At 39.4% G+C, this 15,590-nt stretch overlaps 1 protein-coding gene across 5 annotated transcripts in view; it reads left to right on the top strand.

Annotated features, from left to right (window-relative positions):
- Nucleotides 1-11,005, top strand: part of LOC134806825 (DNA-binding protein D-ETS-4) — a 64,447-nt gene extending 53,442 nt beyond the window's left edge. For all 5 annotated transcript variants that reach the window (XM_063780217.1, XM_063780215.1, XM_063780219.1 and 2 more), the window contains exons 5-6: nt 8,299-8,442; nt 9,981-11,005. In XM_063780217.1, coding sequence (XP_063636287.1) covers nt 8,299-8,442; nt 9,981-10,171 — 335 coding nt within the window. In that variant the 3' untranslated portion in view covers nt 10,172-11,005. The remainder of the gene's footprint in view (nt 1-8,298; nt 8,443-9,980) is intronic.
- Nucleotides 11,006-15,590: the final 4,585 nt, after the last annotated feature.

Here is a 15,590-nt window from a genome sequence, read left to right as displayed (position 1 = left end):
AGGGAGAGGGAGAGGGAGAGGGAGAGGGAGAGGGAGAGGGAGAGGGAGAGGGAGAGGGAGAGGGAGAGGGAGAGGGAGAGGGAGAGGGAGAGGGAGAGGGAGAGGGAGAGGGAGAGGGAGAGGGAGAGGGAGAGGGAGAGGGAGAGGGAGAGGGAGAGGGAGAGGGAGAGGGAGAGGGAGAGGGAGAGGGAGAGGGAGAGGGAGAGGGAGAGGGAGAGGGAGAGGGAGAGGGAGAGGGAGAGGGAGAGGGAGAGGGAGAGGGAGAGGGAGAGGGAGAGGGAGAGGGAGAGGGAGAGGGAGAGGGAGAGGGAGAGGGAGAGGGAGAGGGAGAGGGAGAGGGAGAGGGAGAGGGAGAGGGAGAGGGAGAGGGAGAGGGAGAGGGAGAGGGAGAGGGAGAGGGAGAGGGAGAGGGAGAGGGAGAGGGAGAGGGAGAGGGAGAGGGAGAGGGAGAGGGAGAGGGAGAGGGAGAGGGAGAGGGAGACAAAATAAAAACTTATACAGAGAATCATAAAAAAGAAAAAGTGCCACGAAATGGTCTCACCTCAGCATGTTGCTGGCGGCTGCTAGCAGATAGCTGATGCTGAACCCTGGCAGTACCTAGTGGAGCTCGGGTTTAATACAACATAAACACCCGCTGTTTTGGTCATCGGACTCGTCTCGATGAGCACTTAAGAGAGTAGTACCCAAGATAGAGCTGATGCTGAACCCTGGCTGTACCTAAAGGAACTCAGGTTTGTTGCAACATAGGCACACGCTGTTTTGGTCATCCGACTCGTCTTGATGAGCACCTAAGTGTATCTCCTAAGAGAGTAGTACCCAAGATAGAGCTGATGCTGAACCCTGGTTGTACCTAGCGGAACTCAGGTTTGGTGCAACATAGGCACACGCTGTTTTGGACACCCGATTCGTCATGATGAGCACATGGTAGAGCATTACCCAAGATAGCTGATGCTGAACCCTGGTAGTACCTATTGGAACTCAGGTTTGGTGCAACATAGACAAACGCTGTTATGGTCATCTCTCGTCGCGTCAAACTGCTGTCAAGAAAATTTCATATCTTGCAGCAATTTGTTTGTCCACATGCGTTATGTCCAGGATACTTGTGTTAGTCTAAGAATAAAATAATTATCATTCAACGTTGTAGTTTTATTTTGTAACTTTTTCCTTATCCAGACTTTCTCGTCGCTCAGCGACAATATTTTTTCGAATTCCGTAGATTCATTTCCAATGTGCTCGATAGTCGTGTGAGGCACGAAATCTGTGAATTTTTTTATGTAGTTTATCTTCTCCGATTTTTCGTAGACGGCCGATTTTTTGAACATTTTTTCGTTTGAATCAGGTACATCACGTTTGATGGTATTCTGGAAAAGTAGAAGAAACTATTTAAATATTTCATTACATCAAATGATAGGATTGATTGATTGTGAAGTTGATTATTTTTTATCACAGATAATAAGGTAAATTATCGGTGTGATGAGTGATACATGATTAAGTATACCTAATACCTACCTAATTACTTTTTAAAATAATTACCCACCTCTTCAGTAAACTCATATCCTACCCTACCTAATGGTAATGATAATTTATGTAAATGGCATCAAATTGAGTAAATGTAAAAAATGTTTTATAATACTTGTCTTTATAGAGTTCAAAGTATGTTAGGCAATAATAAAACAATTAAATGCTTTGCTTTAGCAAAGAAAAACATAAAAAATATTAAAAAAAAAAACAAACAAACAGTGCCGGCAGAAGTGAAAACTCAATGACCTTGTAACAGTTTTTAGATCAGGTCACGTGTCCGTCTTACGTCTTACGAATCTTACGGTCACGTGACGCCTGTCGCGAGTTTAACATTTTTTTTCCCATCACAAAAAGTGCACAGCGCCGCTAAAGAAGTTTTCACTTCCCCACCTTATCTCATCTGAGATCTTTCAAAATTTGTTATTTGAGTGTAAATGCGTTGGATTTATTACCTATAAAAAACACAATTATTTTTGTTAAGAGTAGTTGGTTGATTTGGAGGCTGGCAGTGGCTTTTCGGAGGGTTGTGTCAGATTTAATATTCGGCTAAACAATTAACACCTCGCGTAATTAATGGACGCCCCTTAAGTACATACATCGCAGTACTCACGTGTCCAAAAATTATAGCCAAACTTTATAGGTACTACCTTTTTATCTATCCAGAGAACCAACCTGTCTGGTGGTTACTCTATACCTGTCTATAGCAAACCGGGTCGCGAATTGTATAAAAAGTGGAAAAAGTAGCCAACGGTCTATCTTGTATCGAATGCGATGTGGCACGGCAATGCATCAGCTGCTTCGCGTGTATTGTGATCAACCGTTAGAAATGCCACAGAATACTTGAACAGTGAGACCAATATCCACGAGATGCTCATGTTCACCGCTTCTATACTCTGTATCGTTAGGTTTTTAAATAAAAGTAAACAAAATGTAGCCTCAAATGGCTCCTTAAGCGGTTATATTTGCGGCGTCGTCACACTACTCACACTATAACCATCGTACTTCACCATAGATATTTATTATTATTTATTTTATTTCAGACATGTTTAGGTATCACTATCAGCATAACAGTAAAAATACTAAACCACTACTACTAACTTACATGAAAGTTAAATATGATTTTTGCTACTATTTATTACCAACCACTTTTTTGGCCGAATTATAGATAAAATGTTATTGTAAAACAAAGCAGTGTAAATTAGCTGTACGAAATCGAACTTAGGGGCTATTCATTAATTACGTCATTTCAAATTGGGGGGGGGGGGTCTGGACATCGGATGATGGTAGCATGACGTAGGAGGAAACGGGGTCACCAATTCTGCTGCTTACCTACGTTCAGCATCTTTTACTTGCATAAAATATTAAATCTTAAGAAGCGCTGGTGGCCTAACGGTAAGAGCGTGCAATTTTCAATCCGGAGGTCGCGGGTTCAAACCCCGGCTCGTACCAATGAGTTTTCGGAACTTATGTACGAAAACTACGAAATATCATTTGATATTTACCAGTGGCTTTTCGGTGAAGGAAAACATTGTGAGGAAACCGGACTAATCCCAATAAAGCCTAGTTTACCCTCTGGGTTAGAAGGTCAGATGGCAATCGTTTTCGTAAAAACTAGTGACTACGCCAATTCTTGGGATTAGTTGTCAAGCGGACCCCAGGCTCCCATGAGCCGTGGTAAAAATGCCGGGATAACGCGAGGAAAAAGAAAGAAAATACTAAATCTTAAGTTCATTAAGTAGGTAATACTTTATTGATAAAAACAAAGAAAGAAGGTAGTACTACTTACTTTCAGCGAGTTTCTAAATCAGTGCACTACGCTTAATGTTAGATACCTATTAGAATCAAAGTATTTAAAATATCTGTGAATATTATTTTCTAACGGATTTTTTATTAACTTATAAATCATGGGGATTACTAACTCAAAAAATACCTAGGTTCTTGGACGGTGAAGGACAGCCGTTTCTAGTATGTAAGCTGTGTTTTCTGTTATGGCCGGCCCACATACGACGGAGGCTGAAGGCAAACGACCCAATGATATATGACTGGTGTTTTAACCGTGGTACCACAGCTTTTGTACCACAGGGGGACCACGGGTAATTTTTTTTCCCGTAAACCTACTGCTCCAGTTTTAAGTTATCTTTTTGAATACGTAACTTTCCGTGGGCCCACGGGTCATTCCTCAGATAATTTATTTCCCCATAGACCCACTTCAATTTAAGCGTAGGTAGGTACGAGTAGGTAGGTTAGGTTCGTTAGGTAGCTTCAGATGGCCGAAGGGCAAACCGCCCAGAAATAGGAGCCCCGCGAAGCGGGGCTCCGTCTAGTTACGTTGTGAAGCAAATGTTTTTGGAGAAGAAACACTAAATTTGCAATTTGTTTTCTGCAATTTACATAACGTTTCACGTTTGTAAAATGACGACGCCGTTTGTAAACGGCGGATTCTTACAATAGAAATAGGAAGGTACCTATAGATAATTCCGACGGAAACAGAATACGACGAATCAGGAATCCAACGATACAGAAATTCTAAACCGGGAAGTCCAAAGAGAATGTAATAATTAATCCTACCTATATAACCTTCCAAATATGACAACGGTGGTCCACGGGTAAAAGACAGTTCTTTTCAATTACCCGTAGTCCCATTTTGGTGCAGTGGGTCTACGGGGAAAAAAAAATTACCCGTGGTCGCCTGTGGTACAAAAGCCGTGGTACCATAAAACACGATATGACCATATGACTGAGTGTCCCGCATGCTTTAACTCAGGGCTTTATGAAGAGACTCTCGACATTACATATACCTCCTTATCTATGTATTATGTAAAGTAAAACATAGGATTCTAAAGAAACAAACATTTACGTATTTTCCGGTAACGTTTTATGATTCCAGCGATATCACGTTTTTCTCAATATAAAGTGTTGCTTGCTCGTTTGCAATGTGCCTGCTTAAGTTATTTGTTAAATAAGTATTTATTGCTATTCAAAGGCACAGAGAAACCTTTAAGAAAATGAATTTGTGTTCCGCCAAAAAGTATCAAAACTGAGGAACAACTGGAAATACGCGTCGATATTGCTGCAGTACAGATACATTGGAACCTCGATTACTCAAATCTCGATAAGGGTTCCCTTAACACGAAATAAAATACTCTTCACTCCAAAACTCACATGTTCCATTAGATACCTACGAGCGCCATTGTTTTAAAAGTTAGTATATAACGTATCCAATCATAATCCTTTTAAGTTGCGGTGCACGACTCCTACACCGAGGTCGTCAACTACTTACTAAGCTTTTGCATCTTAAACAAAAGCCCAAAGCTCATTCAAAAACCGTTCTTAATACTTGGTATTTAATATCAAGTATTAGTATAGTAGTTAGACATTCCACATTCTACCAGTCTGTCTCTTGCTTATGCAAATGATAATGTAATAGACTCAGTTTTGCTTTATTTACATAACTTAGGTATCACTTTATTTAATGATCAGATTTAAGAAAAATTTTACCTTTGGCTGACATGGAAACATATAGCTATTTAGTATCCAACCGAAACCGGTTTTTTTTGGCGAACCAAAGCCTAAGGTTCGGTTTTGACTTGCCGTTGAAGAAAATGTTAGTAGGCCTTTTCTTTATACATAATATGAACAATGAAACACATATAATTCATCTAGGTGGTAGGTATAAAAAAGCCAGCCATGTGCGTGTCAGGACACGCTTATTGGAGTGTTCCGTATACCTATACCTACATACGATATGAAAACCCATACAAGCAAATGGTAGTTCGTGAAAATGGCTATTTCTAGAATTAGTTAGCTTCGAAGAACTGACTAAAATTCACATAGGAGACTTAACCGCGCGATCTGAAAGTAGAATGTAGTAGGTGTTAGCGCGGCCGAAAGGTTCAGCAGTTATTTGACCGATAGGTATGTACCGAACGTTCGGCCGAAGCATGATTTTTATGCAGGAACCTGCCGAAACCGAAACACGGTCGGATACTATACGGTAACCACTAACTAGTTGCCAAAAGTTGAGAATTCGTCAACCGCCGTAAAGCACCATCTTCTTCAGCTGTCAAACTGGAGGGCATGATATTATAGCTCAACCTAAAACCGTACAAAAGTAAAATATAGTCTCTCGTGTTAAATAACAATGAAATGAATAGGACACTATGGTATACTATACTAACTCTAATTGTCTGAAATAGGCATTATTTTATTTTGTTTCCTCTTTCATTAATTTTTTTCCTTATACATATAGGATTTTCATTAGATGTGGAAATGTAATGATCTCGGAACGGTCCTCGTCATTCACTACAGTTAAACGATCAATCAGCCATCGCTGGTCAGTCATCCTGGGTAACCCTTATACGTCAAGTCGGCTTTTTGTGTTTCCCGTCGACCCACTTTGGAACAAGTAGCACTGGCCTTACAAGGTCGCGCTAGCTTTGACTGGCTTTAAAAATACTATAAAGTGTTAGGCTTACGACTTAAACTCCTCTAAAACACTTTGATCGAAAACGCAGACAGTTTATTTGTTTCTATGGATCAAAGGTATGTTGTAAAGACAATGGAAAAGTAGTACCTATTGTTTACGATCTTGCCCGTCAGACCGGGTAAAGCGGATCAGGGAAACATTCGTTTGATTGTCGCATATCCCTTATGCAATCTATTTTAAAAATTAATTTGTGACTGCTATTGCATTTTTCCAGAAATTAATCAAAATTGATAAAAGACATAACCTACCTAAAGTTAGGCCAAGAAAAGTCTGCAGCGATCTTGATAGCCCACGCAGTGCAAGTGGTATTTATAACGTCATAATTTCATAGAAGTTTGACGTTTAAAATAACACTTGCACTGCGTGGGCTATCAAAATCGCGGCAGATTTTTTTTGGTCTAACTCTAAGAGATTTGATTGCCCTAAGTTGCGTCGGACTTGGTAAATTTGAATAGATAAGTATCATTACTTTTCTTTTGTTAACTTTGTATACCTACTGGTTTTTGTACAACAAAGTGTTATTACCACTACCTACCTACTAGTAATACTTGTTCGCTTACAAAAAAGATACCAGTTCTTCTTCATAATAAAATTACGGGCGATCTCAAATGCTGCGCACGAGGCACGGCCCCGCCAAGTCTGCGAAGCTATTAGTTCTTACTACACTGTTCCACGAAGTCGCGCGTCCATCATCAACAGCCACCCGTCTGCTTGTACCCTTAATGGTCCTAAATCGTCGAATATCATACTTAGAGCGTATGTCTAATGCCTGTTTAGTATGCAACCGGAGCATACGCTGCTACTGGTAGATTATCTTTCGCGATTATGAACATTGGTGAATGTTGGAAATATTATAAAATTATGCTCAAAAATATGTAGGGGCGGCTAGCACGCATTATTTAAACTCTTAGTAACGTATATATAATTACATGTATATTTAATAAGTAACTAAGTAAATAGGTACATGTCGATGATGTAGACGAGGTGTATTAGGTACTTACTGCATTAACGCATACAGTTTGATACAAACATGTCCCATTGGCTGTCCCGCGGTTTCATCGTCGCATTTAAGTCGCTTCAATTAGTAGGTATTAGGTACATAGGTACAATACTCTTTTCACCATACCAGCTCGGAAAGGCTTACTTTGTACTTCAAAAACTGATAGCAAAGTTGCATTTTATTCACATGTGAGGCAAAGTAATCAAATGCAAATTTTGAGTTGTTTTCTTATGTTTGCTGGTAGAATTGACTTTTAAATGATGATTTTGGATGATAAATATTTAATAACATTCATTTGGATTTGATTTAGTTTGATTTGGTTTGATATTTTACATTTAATATTTGCTTTGGGTTGGTGTGGTGAAAAATTTTGTGTTTCACTCGGGGGCAAATTTTGTTTAACCCTCGTGCTTTGAAACCCTCGCAACGCTCAAGGTTCCATTTTTCGAATCACTCGCTACGCTCGTGGTTCAATTTTGGAATCTTTCGCTTGCTCGGGTATCAATATTAGCACGAGCGGTTAAACAACAACTTTGCCCCCTTGTAAAACAAATAACTATTATTGCACACACCTCACACAGTAGGTACATTCAATACATTTTTTTACATCACAAGTACCTAAACCGTATTTTTAATGCTTTAAAAAATCGTACCAAAACCTCATTCGAATGATCATTATGTGATTCATAATATACACTTAAATATACCTACACTTATGTTAAACATTTGAAAATCAATGCTGTGGGACCGGAAGGGCAGAAATGCATGACTATTCTCATCAGCAATGAAATGACTCATTGGAAGAATATTACTCCTATTAAAAGTATGTTATTTTATAATTGTTGACTTCTACTACATATTTGACTCACTGTGATTTTTATAGGTAGGTTGCTACCTGTACTTACTTTAAGTAGGATTATACCTCTATGTAGGTTTAAACAGTTTAGTTTTTTTTTTAATCTATAATAAACATTCACAGCATAGGCCAATTAATCAAAAACTAGTACCTACGCGAAAGTTTCGGTTTCGGCAGGCCGAAAAATCATGTTGCGGCCGAGCGTTCGGTTTCGGTATCGAACTGGCCTATTAAACTTTGACCGGTCGTGTATAATATTTATATTCCTATGATGTACCCTACTACGGTACCTACGCTAAAATCAATTCATCGAATTAGGGCCTGGCAGAACTTCTCAATACCTACCTATTCAGAAAAGAAAAGATAGCAATCCCCACCTAAATATTGAATCAAAAACTACCTGGTGAATTAAGACTAATTTTTTTTTTTCAACAGACGAGGAGACTGAGTCCGTGACCGCGGGCGCTCCAGGCGGGAAGACTAAGACCGGCAGCACGCACATACACCTCTGGCAGTTCCTCAAGGAACTCCTCGCGTCCCCCCACGTGCACGGCTCCGCCATACGGTGGCTAGATCGAAGTGAGTATTCATCAGCTTTTTTTAGCAACAGCTATACCGTACAGAGAGGACCCTTCCTACAAAACCGAAGTTTGACAGCGATTCAGGGACGAATCATGCTATCCCTTTCTAATGTGTGGCACTATCCCCTTCGGCTATTTAGGATTGTCAAAATTCAAGTCATTATCTTATCAGTGGTCGTGCACGCAAATTGCTCGGAGCAATGCCGAGCCGAATGGAGCCGAGTTGCCCAAAAGGAGGAGTGTCTCCCCACTGGCGATAGTTAAAATCCTTTGGATTTCTTTCGAACAGAATTCATAATGGTACCTGATGTATAATTATATAAATTAATGCCTTGTTTTTTTTCTTAATCTTACTCATGTGTCATACAATTTATCAGGAGTTATCACTATGATATGATAAATATACTTACTTAATGTCACCTTAGTAATTATTCATTGGCTTATTACAAATTACTACTTAAATAACCCGCTGTTGGTACTACCTATGACACTGATGATTGAACTTATCTAGTTGTATTATCAGAAGCCGCATAAGTATGTACTTAATTGTTTGTTCATTCTAGTTTTCCAAGAAATACGATAATTGCATTTAATGTAATGAGCATGTAGAGTATGCATAGTTGTAGGTATTAGTTGCTAACCTGTAAATAGTTATTTTATTTCGAGCATATATATTATTATTTATATTTATACTTATATTTATTTTTTACTTATATTTATTTGTACCTGATTTTTTTCTGGAATACATCGTCTCTCAAAATATTGTGATTAACTCGGCAAAATCCGAATGGCTAGAGATAAAGTACAGATATATTCAGCAGAGATATGTCAGTCAGAGTCAGATCTGTCTGTCTAGCGCCGTGTCGAACAGACAAATCCGTCACTGAATGACGGGAATTAGGTAGTAGGGGCTATACCATACCTAAACCTATATACATTCCTTTGTTTACAGTGGAATAAATTCCTGGCCAAATAAACGCTTAATATATATTAAGTAGTTAAGTACAAAAATGTATTAATTGTATTTATCGTTGGGAATCTGTTATTATTATTGACAAATATCAGTAATTCCTAAATTAAATGCGATATGAGATTATTCGTGCTGCGCTTTAGTATTCATGTTACATTTACGATTGTCAGACCTTAATTCACTGGAGCAACGACATTCTCGGCTCTCAAGGTGATCCAGCCGCTTACTTGCCATCTGGTACTTGATAAAATGTCTTAAACCAAAGGTTGAGTCTTTGTCGTGACTCGGCTATGAGGTAGAAACATTGTTTTGTTTAATAGGCTATTTGTAGAACAGATACGATGATTTTTTTTGGTACAACACAAGAGGCATTGAACAAGTTTTGTAATTATAGCATTTGTAAAGTCAGTTCATAAAGAATATATCTAACCTAAGTGTTTTCCATACAAAAAAACACACCTACTTTGTGGCAACCAGAACGAAATGATGAACGTGCCACATCAAGCTGAATGTTAATTTCCCTGATTAACAAGTTCCATGTTTAATTCCTGTCACGTCGTTCACAGGTAACGGAGTGTTCAAGATCGAGGACTCCGTGCGAGTGGCGAGGCTGTGGGGCAAGAGGAAAAACCGCCCGGCGATGAACTACGACAAATTGTCCAGAAGCATCCGCCAGTACTACAAGAAGGGGATTATGAAGAAAACGGAACGAAGCCAGAGGCTCGTGTACCAATTTTGCCATCCGTACTGTTTGTAAGACGAATACTCTGTCCGTAGTTTTAGTTATCTGTAAATATTTATTGTAAATAAGGTGTGTAGAGCCGTGGTAATGCGGTCGTCACGGAGGCTCCCGGCCTTGCGCAGCAAGCTCCGCGGAGTCTCGGCCCGAACACTTGTTCTCGGCGGTACGTTATCCCGAGACCGAGTTATTAGGCGATGTTTTATTCCCTCCATACAATTCGAGAAAGGTAATTTTCTTCGGAATTCTATCGGACGGGAAATAGCTGTGTGCGTTAAACTAAGTTTTTTTACCAGCGACTAAATGAGTTCACTGGTCGACGCTTCGGCCGTGCTCGTCGAAAGTTGGTAATGTTTATCCCATATATCTATGATGTAGCCCGTGTACGTTCTATGAACTTTTAGTTATTAATTGTCGTGTAAATATTTATGTACCTAAGTAGGTATGTATAAGATTTTGTAATTTTTTGTACCTAGGTACATTATTAATGTAACTTTGCAGAGAGCAATCGATAAATATTAGTACCTAGTTTTATTTTAAGAATTGGAGTGAAGGCGGTGAATTGGCAAGTTTTGGGTACCGATTGAAATTAGAATTTTGTGCCAAATAGATAAGGATTTATTGGGGACAAAATTTGTAAATTGTGATATTCTTATTTCACCACCCGCCGATATGAAGAGACGTGAATTAATAAAACCGGTGTCGGGTAAGTTAGGTGCATTGAAGAGATTTTAGTTTCATACAAACCAAGACGCAGTTAGTGTCTTCATTAAATTATGCCTAAGTAAGTTTATTGGACCAAACTAATGTAGATAATATTTTATCATGTAATAATAAATTTCAATGATCATTCTTATCGCAGTTTTATTTCATTTATCATAATAGTAATAATAAACACAGAGCTCTATTTATTATTTTATATATACACAAATAAATAATTACTTTACTTTACTTAATATATTTGTAAAGATTAGTAAACGTGATAACGAATTACCAAAATAAGTCATGTGACAATAATTATTATCATCGGATATATTATTATCAACTACCTATTTTTAGGTGCGCAATAAGTGAAAAAGATGGCGGAGCATCGAAGTTGCCGAAGATTATTTATTAGATCCATGCTAATAATATAAATGCGAAAGTGTGTCTATCTGTTACCTCTTCGCGCTTAAACCGCTGAACCGATATAGATGAATTTTTGAATTGAGATAGTTTGAGTTATGGGGAAGAATAGTTTTTATGGCCAAAGTCGCTATGGGTGTAAAAAATGGGGTGAAAACTCGTAGAGGTGATCAATAATTTCTTAAAAAAATACAATAATTGAACTTTTAACTTTATAATGCTTTGTGTATCATATGGATTTTAAATTAACAAGTTCATATGTTGGTGACATAGAATACAATCGCAAAAAATTACTAAGAAAAGTTATGAAACTGCTCCAAAAACCGCAAAATGCATGAAATCTGGCGCAAGTTGCATCAGGTTGCGCAAATGATGACGTCACAAACAGTCGAATTCCGCCGAGTGAAAGTGCCTTTCGCCGTGGAGGGGAGCACGGCCGCCGTAGCCCAAGATACCACTACGAATTATTGCACACAACATTTGCTATTAGAATATAGTTATTCTATCTCTATAATACCTACCATAACGCCAAGCGCGCACCACGATTTTAGTTTTTGCGACACGATTTTAGAATCGCGCTGTACTTAATATATCGCAGAAAATTCACTGCGCGCACTGCGATGAAAAAGTCGACGATTTGTTCATTCTCAACATGGATTTCGTACCAGTCGTTTGTCATGAAACGTTGTCTTTAATATGCGATCGCTGTATGACTTTGAGTATTTATACCACAAAGGTGATCTTCTATTTCCATAATTAAATGGTCAACATCTAGCGTCTTCAGCAGCAGGTTCCGACATGTTGACGCTTGGAGAGCGAAATGCCGACTGAGGTCCGGGTGCGATTTTATTATCGCAGTGCGCGCGGGGCCATACAACTCCGTATGCTGCAATTCACTTTGCGACAATCGCGTCGCGAGCAGTCGCGGAAAAATGTGACAAATCACAATTTTAAAATCGCTGCGATTTTTTTGTCGCATATGCGCGCACTGCCATATAAACTCATACGTTACATTTCTGCGACTAAATTATCGGGCGACAAAAAGTCGTGGTGCGCGCTTAGCCTAATACTTACAATAACATCATAATACCACAGAATAACTAATTGATAATACTTACGATGCGATTGAGCATATCGCGATGCCAAAAGTTCTCAGTTGTGGCGCTGGATTTCAGGAAAGCTGGTTAAGATAATTAAAACAGTAATTTCAATAATTGGACTGCGCACCCCCGCCCCAAGCCCAGGGCCGTCTTAAACTATGCTAGGGCCCCTGGGCACATAGAATTTGGGGCCCTTTTGGAAAGTAAAGAAAGCGAATTAAACTAACATTTTTCTACTATGATCTTCTATTTATTATGGGTAATCAAATATACTGTTACTGTCTGTCCTTCGGGGCCCCCTGAGGATGGGGGCCCTGAGCAGGGCCCCCGTGTGCCCTTATGGTAAAGACGGTATATACTGCCCAAGCCAGCCGCGTGTTTCGGTTGAATGTAAGAACTTCGTTTCGCTCGCTCGTTCTATAAATACCATTAACGTATATATCTATGGACTGGCCTTACGGGCACTAATAATGGTACTAGTTTAGCGGTGTGACTCACGAATTCCAGCCAATCGTGCAGTCTAACGCAACTAGTTGCGACCAATAGCGCGCGTGATGCGAACTCATCAACCAATCGCGTTGTACCGGTGTCACACCGCTGTACTGGGCTATAACCGCGAAAATCGAAGTTCGTCAATTGCGGGCATTTTTCTCTGTCACTCTCATTACGTCTTAATGAGAGTAAAAGAGAAAGATCCCCGCAATTTGCAAATTTCGGTTTTCGCGGTAGGCCCCCTGGCCCTGTCATGCCTCATTATTATTGTCCGTAAAGCCAGTCCAGTAGATATCTATGTCAATGATAAATACATAATTAACAATATATACTAGAATTTTGTATGGGTTTTCTAGGGTGCGTAACGGTCCATATAACAACTTTTGATATATTTTTAGTCGATATAACGATTGAGGGACATAATGCACTTTTGCTATAACAATACATGGTATATTCTTAGAGAGTCTAACTATCGTCAAGTATAATGAACTTGTAATATAACAACTTCTAATCTAACATTAACAGCGTATAACGTATATGTGATATAATTATGTTCGATATAACGCTCAGTTGGCATAATGTAGTACTGGTATAATTTGTAATATTTACTACTATTATAACAACCTACGTTTTCGAACTTAATGCAGGTCTCAGTTAGGTACGACGACGAGCGAAGCGAGGAGGAGTGTTAGGTAAAACTGCGACCCTACAGCGCGCGAGCCGAGCGAGCGAAGCGAGCGTGCCGCGGTAGCGGCCGGCGAAGCGCCAGAACCGACTTTTATTATTACTTTTTTTAGGAATAGTAATGGAAATCCTCGACACGTTTCGCTTCTCTCTGCAATCTCAACGAGTTTATTTTTAACCGTGATAGCTAGACTGTTGAAATTTTCACAGATGATGTATTTTTGTTGCCACTATAACAACAATTATACTAAAAACAAAATAAATCAAATATTTAAGTGGGGCTCCCATCAACAAACGTGATTTTTTTTGCCGTTTTTGCGTAATGGTGCGCAACCAAAGAATATAATACTCACTAGGAGAAGAACGGTAACTCCATACAAAAAAATGTCCCCAACCGTTTATACGTTTATACTAGTGGCGCCGTCGTTGTGTACCAATGGAACTAACGTTGACAACCGGTTTAGCCTGGCGGGTATTGGTAGGTAGTAATTCTGTTGATAAACATATTTGTTACTAGCTGTGCCCGCGGCTCCGCCCGCGTGGAATTCGGTCTGTGTCAGTTAGCGGCTAATTTCTAATCCTAATTTCTCTCCCTCTTCCCTGGAGGCGGAACTTGAAGTAAAGTTGACAGATGGATATGCTAGAGGACTGTAGTCCAGATAAAATATATTACAGTTAGGTACCACTAAATAAAACTACACTCCAAAATCAATAGGTTTTTTCGCCCTTATTAAAATTTTACACGTGATTTAAACGACAGAGTAGTAGGTGTATATCGGACGATACAGTAAGGTATACGCGCGCGAGCGAAGGCGAAGCGGCCTGCCTGGCTAGAGCGCCACTCACCGATGTCTTCTTCAGACTCCTGAGGAAGACCACGTGCCCCTTGTAACCTCAATGCGTTGCGAGACTTTCGCGAATTATTCGATTTTTTTCGGAAAGGCATGGAAATGCGTATAAAATGCGAGTCCCAAATCGTTTGACTCCGCAGACGACCAGTGCCGGATTAAGATATTTTGATGCCCTAAGCATTTCTAGACCATGGTGCCCCCTCTCCCTAGGGTCATCAAGATAACATTGAATTTTTTTTGTAAATTAACTGACGTTCATTGCCACATTACAGCTGAGAATGGAAATCAGTCACATCATTTTATCACGAAAATTGACAGTGCCGCAGCAGTAACGTTGCAACAGAGTATATACGTAATGTTGCTGCAGTCGCCACCCGAATGTCACCTTTATCATATATTAGAATGTTATTGAAAACGCGAGTGAAGCGAACGCGAAAATTTTTCGTTATATAAACGCAATTTGATAGACAGTTGTACATTTTGATTTTTAGTATGGAAATGAGTCACATTATTTTATAGTTATTGAAAACGCGAGCGAAGCGAGCGCGAAAATATTTCGATATAAAAAACACAATTTAAAAGACAGTTGTACATTTTTAGGGTTCCGTACCCAAAGGGTAAAACGGGACCCTATTACTAAGACTTCGCTGTCCGTCCGTCCGTCCGTCTGTCACCAGGCTGTATCTCACGAACCGTGATAGCTAGACAGTTGAAATTTTCACAGATGATGTATTTCTGTTGCCGCTATAACAACAAATACTAAAAACAGAATAAAATAAAGATTTAAATGGGGCTCCCATACAACAAACGTGATTTTTGACCAAAGTTAAGCAACGTCGGGAGTGGTCAGTACTTGGATGGGTGACCGTTTTTTTTTTTGCTTTTTTTTTTGTTTTTTTTTATATGGTACGGAACCCTTCATGCGCGAGTCCGACTCGCACTTGCCCGATTTTTACTTTTATTATGGAAATCAGTCACATTATTTAATAGTTATTGAAAACGCGAGCGAAGCGAGCGCGAAAATTTTTCGATATAAAAAACACAATTTAAAACACAGTTGTACATTTTTACTTTTATTATGGAAATCAGTCACATCATTTTATCACGAAAATTGACAGTGCTGCAGCAGTAACGTTGCAACAGAATAATGCTGCTGCTGTCGCCACCCGAATGTCACCTTTTTCA

Source organism: Cydia splendana, chromosome 3 (assembly GCF_910591565.1).
Source record: "Cydia splendana chromosome 3, ilCydSple1.2, whole genome shotgun sequence".
Classification (NCBI taxonomy): Eukaryota; Metazoa; Arthropoda; class Insecta; order Lepidoptera; family Tortricidae; genus Cydia; species Cydia splendana.
This window is presented reverse-complemented; position numbering and strand designations above follow the sequence as displayed.